This window comes from Adiantum capillus-veneris, chromosome 23 (assembly GCF_014529385.1).
Source record: "Adiantum capillus-veneris isolate H3 chromosome 23, ASM1452938v2, whole genome shotgun sequence".
Classification (NCBI taxonomy): Eukaryota; Viridiplantae; Streptophyta; class Polypodiopsida; order Polypodiales; family Pteridaceae; genus Adiantum; species Adiantum capillus-veneris.
The window spans coordinates 137,670,629-137,680,047 of NC_140953.1; the positions used below are offsets into that span (position 1 = coordinate 137,670,629).

At 42.1% G+C, this 9,419-nt stretch overlaps 1 protein-coding gene across 3 annotated transcripts; it reads left to right on the plus strand.

Annotated features, from left to right (window-relative positions):
• Nucleotides 1-1,411: 1,411 nt before the first annotated feature.
• LOC147428677 (uncharacterized) lies at nucleotides 1,412-5,375 on the plus strand. Of its 3 annotated transcripts, none has more exons than XR_015186053.1 (3): nucleotides 1,412-1,866; nucleotides 2,433-2,523; nucleotides 3,009-3,347. XR_015186053.1 is itself a non-coding variant. In XM_086497420.1 (3 exons), the coding sequence occupies exons 1-3, from the start codon at nucleotides 1,795-1,797 to the stop codon at nucleotides 4,860-4,862; spliced, it is 1,689 nt and encodes a 562-aa protein (XP_086353546.1). In that variant the 5' UTR covers nucleotides 1,420-1,794; the 3' UTR covers nucleotides 4,863-5,375. The 3 variants fall into 3 exon arrangements, 2 of the variants coding, with proteins under 2 accessions (XP_086353546.1, XP_086353547.1); XM_086497420.1 differs by lacking the exon at nucleotides 3,009-3,347 and adding an exon at nucleotides 3,357-5,375 and having other exon boundaries at nucleotides 1,420-1,866; nucleotides 2,413-2,523; XM_086497421.1 differs by lacking the exon at nucleotides 3,009-3,347 and adding an exon at nucleotides 3,357-5,375 and having other exon boundaries at nucleotides 1,421-1,866.
• The last annotated feature ends 4,044 nt before the right edge of the window (nucleotides 5,376-9,419 follow it).

Genomic DNA, 9,419 nt, shown 5'->3' on the forward strand with positions numbered 1-9,419 from the left:
TCTTGATGGCTTAAATTAAAACTATTGTGCAATGCATTAGCGGCTTAAATTCATTATCCTCACAACCTCTACAACCACACAACCTTTCTACACTACATTTTCTACCCAAGAGCTTATACTTGCTTCAACAACCACCCAAGAGATCACGCCCGTTGTCACCTTGCTTCCAAATTCAATTAGTTTAAGCTAGTCCTCATCTTTTGTGCCCATGCGGTGATTCTTGTCCAACTCACCCGATTGCTCGATGCGACGATGCTCACTCGCATCCTGCTGCAGACGTGCACAACCCTCATCATCCTCAATACCACCTATCATAGGCAGAGCTTCGCTACTAGCAACTATTTTGGCACTATGCATTGATCTCATTCTCGTTGTCACCATCTATGCTCAGTCTCAAATGCCCATTGCTCTATGCTCCCTACCCTTCCTCAAGTTTGTACACATGCGTGCAGTCCCTTGCTTCACATGCAGTTGTGGCTCAATGCTGCAACCGACCTGCCATGAACACTCAAAAAAATTTCCGACCTTCCCTACCAACATGTAGCCTTGCCATCAACATTACGTACTTAGCAATCGGCAATGTGGTACTATAGCTTTTGAGTCTTCTCTACTGCTCCTCGACATCAATCTTCAAACTACTACCACATCATCATCGTGCAAGCCCCGCCATCCTATCAACACACACACTACTATTGTCGAAGCTCAACACACACAAGCACCTACAACCTCGCTTTAGAGTGCCACATGCTTGATAGCATCGCCTCATTTGTAACCTGTCTTCTCCACTCGCCATGACCTTCTGAACCCATGTCTGCAAAACTTTTAATAGTAGCACAATATCTGTTGACTTCTAATTTTCCATTCTTGCGAGGTTTGGGCGATTGATAATTTGTATACATGGGCTTTGGGATCAATTTTCAACACAAAATACAAGTATATAACTATCGTTCCATTAGAGCATATTGGATGGTGATTTACTTCACTGACTTGAATCGAACCATTCCTTATTAAGCAATCATGGCAAACTAGTTTTACACATTCACACCAATTCACACATTAACTACTACTAGTATTGCCGGCAACCTTCGTTGCCTCTCTCTCTTTCTTTGCGCGCATACTTCTCTCTCTCGCTTTCTCTGTGTGTGTGTGTGTGTGTGTGAGAGCACGTTGAGCGCTAGGCTGCAAGGCACACTACTGCTGAAGTTGGGCGGATGAAGGAGCTCTCGCCACGACCTGCGATGGTGCTATGTGGATTTTCTTTCAACAACCCCTAACTAACAATATCATTGTGAATTCATTTTCCCCCCTTTTATAATAGTATAGATGAAAAGCTAATCAAGAAGTCATGGTAAAAAGCCATCAGGGCAAGCAAATAAACACTTTCTCTCTCTCTCTCTCTCTCTCTCTCTCTCTCTCTTCCTTCTTCTTTAGCTCCCCTCTCTCTCTCTCTCTCTCTCTCAGCTCGTCTCTCGGCTCTTCATTGGTTTCGATACGCATACGGAGCGCCATGGCTGCTCTCAATCGCACGCCGGGCAAAATTCGGGAAGCTATTACGTTTGCTCTCCCTCTCACACTCTTGGTCACTGTCGTCTACGCTTTCATACCTCCTAAGCAAGACGCGCCAAAGCTCCCTCCTTCAGAGAAGCCCACTGAAAGCTCCACAGCTCGTTAAAACCCTCGATTGCACGCTTGTAAGCGCTCACTCCTCAGTGGGCAACTGCTTGGTCTTTGCACTCTTTTGTTGCTTATGTGCAGAGCAGCCGGGGCAGTGTTTGATGATATGTGGACTGCATCATGGATGAGGAAGCTCTCAAACGCAACACAGACTGCGTGTATTTCCTTGCGTCCCCTTTGACGTGCAAAAAGGTATCACCTTGCTCTGAAAATCTTTTTTCTCACACACACACACACACACACACACATGCACTTATACAGGATGGCGTGCACACACTCACTCATACATTATACACACCTACAGAAGAGAATGTAGGTCACGTTATGGAAGAGCTGCAGGGATTATCAAGTACCACATTGGTTAAACCACTTAACAGTGCACCAAGCACATTTGCTCATCCCCAGAAGTGGAAACGGTCAATTGACCGATTTATTTTTGCAAATATATATCCTTTCTGATATTCGCAAGCAGACCATCGTTAGTAATAAAAGAAGATTGCTTTCTCATGTGTAAGTGTTCTGAATTTCTTATCATACGCATCTAACATCCAGTACACTAATATTCGTATCATTGTCTTGTTGTGGGGGCACAGTCTACGTTGTCATGTTACTCTGAGGCATAGGCAGCCACATCCAATACTAGAGCATTTTCATTGCAAGTTGCTGCATGAAAGAGGAAAATACATTGCCTGTTTATCTGCATGCTGTGCACTATACACTGTTTGTAATGTTTATCAGGGGGTTAACTGTGAATTTAGGCACAGTGAGGCAGCTCGACTGCATCTACGAGAATGTTGGTATTGGCTGGGCGGCAATTGTCGGAATGCAGAGTGCCCATTTCGACACCTTGTAAGTCTCCTTCTGTCGATAGTGTAATGTGAGTCTTCATTGCAGGTTTGAATGCTGTAGGTGCACGCCATTTTGCTTCTTTGCATGGTGGCTCTTTATTTAAACTAAGCTCTCCATTATGCTGATGTATTTTATGTGTACTGAAACAATTTTCTCTCTCTATCTCTCTCTCTCTCTTGTTTGTTTCAAAGCAAAGTGCACATCCTGTAAATCTCCTGTTGATAAGTGTAAGTCTCCATTGCAGGTTTGAATGCTTTTTCCAGGATTTCATCTCACTTTGTATGTTGTGTTTTTGTGTTACGATGAGCTCCCTGTGAAGTCGATGTGTTTCAGGCAACAGCCTTCTTACTTGTTTGTTTCTGTATGAAAGATTTTTGATATTGGTTACCATTGCAATCTGCATTCCTCAAGTGCTTTTTCTTTTCTGCCACTACACTACAGTACACAGTTGCTCTTTATGATGGCTGCGTTTGATGTATGTGTAGGTACAGTAGATTCGTCCATTGTTATTATGCATTTTGTACAGAGTACATCTGAAACCTTAAAAGGAGAAAAGTTGAGGGCTTGTGAAAGGCATGTATCCTGGATTGTCCGTTATGGGGATTGTAGTTGTTTGCTTTTTTTGAACACACGAGCCCTACTTTTAGGAATATCATGTGATGCACAGTCTAGATTTCCAAAACACATGATATCTTTGACATACTTAGTTTTGTGTGAGTATAATCTGTGTCAGTTCTTGTGTTTTTCTCTACTCTTGTTGAATTCCGTAAGTAGTGTGCTAAGCTATATTATGAATGTTGCATTGTTATTGATAATTTTACACAATCTTGTAGCCCTTAGATGGACGACCAGCATCAGCATTAGCTTCAGCTTCTGCATCTTATGTACCATCCAAAGCGACAGCAGCACCAGCCACCTCAACATTAATGTCATTGCTGCCAGAGAAGAAGTTGAAAACTCCTTGTCACTATTTTTCTCAAGGATATTGTTCCAGAGGAAATAGATGTGCGTTCTACCATGGTTCTTTGTCATCAAAGGGTGCCCAAACAGATGCTGCTCAGAAACTGCCTGGAATATCAGCTTGTAAAGGGCCAGAAACTAACGACACTTCCTCCATTAAGAATGGTACAACCATTCAGACAACTATGATGCCTTCTTATGCTTTTGTTCCAACTCAAAAGAGGTGTTGTATTGACCCCCCACCTGAGAGTTTACAAAAATGCCCAACTGTATCTTTGACGAGTTTGAATGGAGAAACCCCAATTATCAAGATGTCCAGGCCCTCTGTACGCCCGAAAATACAATCTAATTTACCTAGTTCTCATGGTAAAAGCAAGGATGAGCAGCATTGTCAGGACCCTACGTGTACAGGTGTCGAGCATGTGATTGAGACGGTCAAATCTGCTGAAACAAAGCAATTTTCACAAGGGAAACAAGGAACTTGGAGGGAAAGGTTGTTGAAGGATGAACCTGATGACCTATTTTACAGTAAAGACAATGGGTACTTACCTCCTCATTTCATTATGACCTCTTTCTCTCCGAAAAGGACAGCTTGCTATCAGGATGCACATGATTTTGAGTGGGAGGGCCCAGAAATGTGTGACAACATGCCCCTGTCACCAGATGTGGAGTCCTATGAGTGGCCTCCACAGGTTCATACAAATCATTGTCAGCAAAGATTTTCGAACTTGAGGAGATGTGATTATCTTGCTAGAGACAGATATAGAATTTACAATCTTCGTGACCATTTGCCTAAACAAAGGATTTCTTATCAAGGCCAGTTCTCAGGCTTTGGTTGTCATGTTGGATCTTTTGAAGACCATTGGCGTACTGATGAGAGGAATTGGATTGATAGTGCAGAGTCAGCTCTCAGTGATAATGAGAAAGAAACTTCTTTGCTAAATTTCAAAGGAGCAATCTTCGGAAAAATTCAACCACCAGTGTATGATTATGGGTGGGATGCAGAAAAGGTGAATGCCGAAATCTCTTCAGTGAGTTTGGATCCGATGTGTTTGACAAGACATGGCCCTAGAAGTGAGCCTTATCACTATGAAGATGAATGGTATAATTGCAGAAAGACCAGATGCCACCTGGGATCGGGTCGAGGTAGGCCATTGTGGACTCGGCCAGGGACTTCAGTGAATGTAGTTGGTTGTTTCCAAACTGAGGGGGAGACCCATTCTGGCTTGTTCGCAAATTACGTGGCTCGCCCAACCATAAAGAGTCAAATTATTTCTGCTTCAGGCTATGACTGGGGTCAAGTCAATGAAGCGCTGAACGATTTTGAGGTGCCCAAACTCTCGACTGTTCTGTTGCAGAAAAAGCCGAGGGTGATATAGGACAGGGAGAGGCTTCTTTGGAGCAGGAATGTCTCACACAGAGAGAGAATAATTGCACAAGATTTTCTACATTTGTATCTTTGTGCGGGCATGAGAGTGAATAAGAGAGGGAAGGCTCGCAAGGAGCATTAACCAGAAAGAGGAATGGTATTATGGATGGAAGTTTGCTACACTTGTTTCTTCTGCAAAAAAACACACACCTAATGAGTAAAAAAAGCAAGAAAAAATTTGCTGGAAAGGGTGCGCATGATGTTTTGTTTTGTTTCATTTTGGGGAGGAGGCAGATTTATGACTGAAGTTTGTGGAGGGCTTCAGGGTGTGCCTTAATAGCGTTTTTAGTTTATATCAGGTTAAGAACAGGTGCAGCTCCTCAAGAGTCTTTCCTCTTCCAGTTTGCGAGCACATTAACTTGTTAGCACCCTTGCCATATGCTGGCCTCTTGGTCTTGAGTACATCATTTTGTTGGAACTTTTCCTAACTTGATGCTTATTTGAGAAATGGCTTTGTCGGTCTTGAAGGGTCTCCCTTGTTGATTCTAGGACTCTGTGGGTGCTGCTTGAAATGGTATGTACCCTGTTTATTGCTTGCCACCTCAAGGCCATGGGTTTACAAATCTAGTGCTTCTCCCAATCTGTTTGGGGGGATTCTCATTTTTGAAGGAGGGAATAGAGTTGTTAGGTGCAGTGCCATCAACTAACTTTGAAGCTTTTTGACTGAGGTGGAGGTTGTGATATGAAAAGAAAGAAAATGTTTTGGGTATAGAAAATGTTTTAGAAAGTGACAGCCTCCAATCATGCAAGTTGTTGCCAACAAGAGACTAATATGGGGCTAAATGTAAACCTAAATTAGGGTCATGCTCTAAAGTCATGCTATTCTTGCCAACAAGCGATTCATATTGGGCTAAATGTAGTTCTAAAAAAGGGACACAGTCTTCAGTCAATTAATTGTTGCCAATCGAAGATTTGTATGGGGCTACATAACTACTCCACATCCACACCCTCGATGTATCCATGGAGAGATTCATCAAGTATTCACAAGCTTCTTCCAGTTTTGCTATCTCCTCCTTGCTAATATGTTGCTAGGCTCATGATCTTTCAAATCTCTCAAAGGAGAACTACCTATCTAAACTTGGCATGTGCTATATGTACCATAAGATGGAGTAGCACATTCATGGTGATGTGACTTTCCCCACCTTGTCATCGTAAAGTTTTGCTACATGCTTTTTGAGCATGTCAAAAAGTGAGACTATAACATTTGTGCTCCATTTTTAAAAAGGAAACATAAGCAATAAAATTCCTTTGTGGCTCAACTAAATTGACTTTCTCTCTCGATGTTGTTGGCACTCAGACACGAGTTACACCAATCAGTATATATGTTCCCTAGCTTGGGTCATCATGAACTTGTTCGTATAGCACGATGAATGACTTGCTCTCCACCATGATGTCAAATTATTCTTGAATGCATCCGATTCACAACTATTTCTACTTTTTCCATGACCAACTTTGCTACTAAGGACAAAAGATTCTCCCTAGAGATATGTTTGGCCTTGCCTTCATGGTGAGCTTCCCTTCTCAACTTTGGATGTTTTTCTACAAGTCCTTGTAATAAGGGAGTTGTCAACCAACCACATATAAAGCTTGTTGCACTTGAAGACTTGCTATCGCATGGCATTGTAGCTTGCCAATAGCCAATGCCTATGCTATGATTGTATTGGACACATAAACAATTGAGGATACATAAAAAGAAAACTCTTACCTTTTCACATTAGCATCTAGGCCACTTTGTGATACCATAGGTGAAAAGATTGTGTCAATTTGCATTTCTTTGGATTGAGTTGCCAAACTTCTCAACTTTTCCTTGTGAGACTATGTCCTTATTCTAGTAAGCTTGAAGCATAGCCACTTTTGGAAAATGAATATGCAATGGGTAAAAGCCCCTACTTAAGGACACTGAAATCATGCGGGCAATTGCTGGAGCGACACTCTGACGACATTAACTGGTAGATGCGCAAAAGATGCAGCCGATCATCCTCTTCCTTGCAAGCTAGGCGGTTTCGCTTGCGGTGGAGAATGGAGGTATTGCAATAGCAGTTCACATTTCTCGATGTAAAACAGGGGAGATAATTAATTTAGTACACACCCGAGTCAGGTACAGGACAGCTGCGCACTGGGTTTGATCCAGCCTCCCTGCCAATAGGAATGCTTCAGCTCGGATTTCCGTGTCCACTAATTGGGGGTGGTAAGTTTTATGACAGGAGCATGTCCGCTTATGGGGGCTTTTACCCTACATCAGATTAAATCAAAATTTTTTCCAAGCATAATGCTCCTATTATATCATTAAAGTGGCCTTTAACATATCCTTATGTATAATTGGCACTGGAAGCAACCAAAGAATCATAGTCTGCACCTTACTTTCTAACTTTTTTTCAAAGCCTAATGCTCCTATGGTATCATTAAAGTGGCCTTTAACATATCCTTATGTATGGATATTGAAATGGGAGTGAGTGATGATGTCTCCCGCAACTCTTGTTTACATTGTGCAATGCCACCAGCCAATGCTTGCCTTCAATGATGGCTTATGCCTTCTCATCCACGTGTATCACGCACATCCCATCAGGGCGGTTGAAATTTTGGATTCAAATGCAAGAATAGATCAAAAGGTATGCAAGAATAGATCAAAAGGTAGGACTAACAAAATCTAAATAGTGGATGTGCCTTTTTCTCCCAGTCTTGTTGCTATCAATCTTTCTTCAGAACTTTCTCTTTCCAATTTTTCCTCTTTCTCTTAAATTTCAATCCCTTTCCCCTGTCTACATGACCTTTGGGCTCTTAAAATTTTCACTCTTGGCTTACCAAGATGATTCTTTCGGTAGACATAAGTGGTTGATGGGTTATTATTAGGTATGAATAGATAGCCTCTCTCTCTCTCTCTCACACACACACACACACACACACCCCAGTACCGATGCATCAAATGCTCTATATGAATAGATATACCTCTTCACTATGTACCGCCAGCCTAATAGAAATATAGATATTGTACCATGTCTGGTACTGCCTTTTCTTTTTACAACCCCCCCCCCCCCAATGAGACGCGGGCTTTCCTATATCACCTTGAGGGATCGTTTTCTTAACCTCTCTTTGCATCTCAAGTTTTTTTGTAGACTATCATAAGCCTTTACCCTTCATAGGGTGCCTAACTATGGGACACCACCCCAAATGGGGTGACCGGCTCTCACTTTCGTTTTCTATAACACCGTATTAGGTGACTTGATGGCGGGGTTACATGCGTAGTAAGTGCATCACGCTTGGTCATCTTACCCTCTCTACCGCACAACTATGTTATCACGCTCTCTCTGCACCTGCATGCGGTATGATGATCCCCCATCTCTCCCACTCTTTCCCCTATGTGGGTTGCCATGGCGGCTGCCATTTCTAGTCACAGGGGCCTTGGGAGTCGAGCATAAGGATGAGCAGATCGTGAAGGAATCCTACATGCTAGCCCTCCTCATCACTTCCTCCACTGGTGGAATACTATATAAATGAGTTGAGGTTGGCTCTGTGCCCCTCACTTAGCCTTGTCTTTGCGTATTGTGTGTGTATGTGAAAGAGAGAATTGAGGGCATTTTGGTGGCCTGCCTACTGTTTGCCTATGGAGCTGGTGGAAAAAGATGGTGCGAGGGCATTTTGGTGGCCTGCTACCTATGTCTTTACTGGTTTTATAACTCCTTTATTTCTATTGCACCGGATGTTTTTAGTACACTCTGCAATGTAATAAAAACAAAGGATTGGGCATTGTTTTAAGTTGAAAAGTTGTAAGATGGACATAGATAACAACTGATAAAGTCTGTTGACACCTATAATACACATTCAAGGCTAACATATCTGTTGTATGAATGGATGCATATGAGGACTCTATCCTTTCTTGGAAATTTTTTTGGCTAAAGCAAATGTCCGTCCTTGATATACCAGTTTCATGCCACTTCATGGAACAAACAATTTAGATTCACCATTGTACCTTTACACTAGGATGAGACCTCATTCTTATAGCATTGTACAAAATTCATTCTAAGAATGAATTGTTTTTGTGCTTATCATTGTCACTTGTCTCAAGCCAGCTGTCCTTTGAACTTAAATTTTCATTTATGTTTTGATTATTTAAGTAAAAAAGCTACACACACGTCCCATACATAAGGCTTTCCTAGTTCTCTGGAAAACCGGGACATTGGCTTTAGGGATTTGCTTGAACTATAGTGCTAAGCTGGACCCACTATCTATAATTCCTGTTTAGGTTGGCTGGTCTTAGGCGGTCCCTCTTAGACTGTAATTTTGGATACTTGCTCACGACTATCGTAGTCTTTTGACTTTGCTAGTTTAAGTGTTGCAGGTCCATCCTACGATACTAACTTGGGTTTTGTATAAACTTTCACAATTACACACACTGTAATTTGATTGCTCGCATGAGAGTAATCTAGGACCCGGAGAAGCATGCAAGGATTTTAGAGCAAATTAGATTCTACCTGAAGAACCATCCTCCTAAAAATCCCTTGCCATAAAC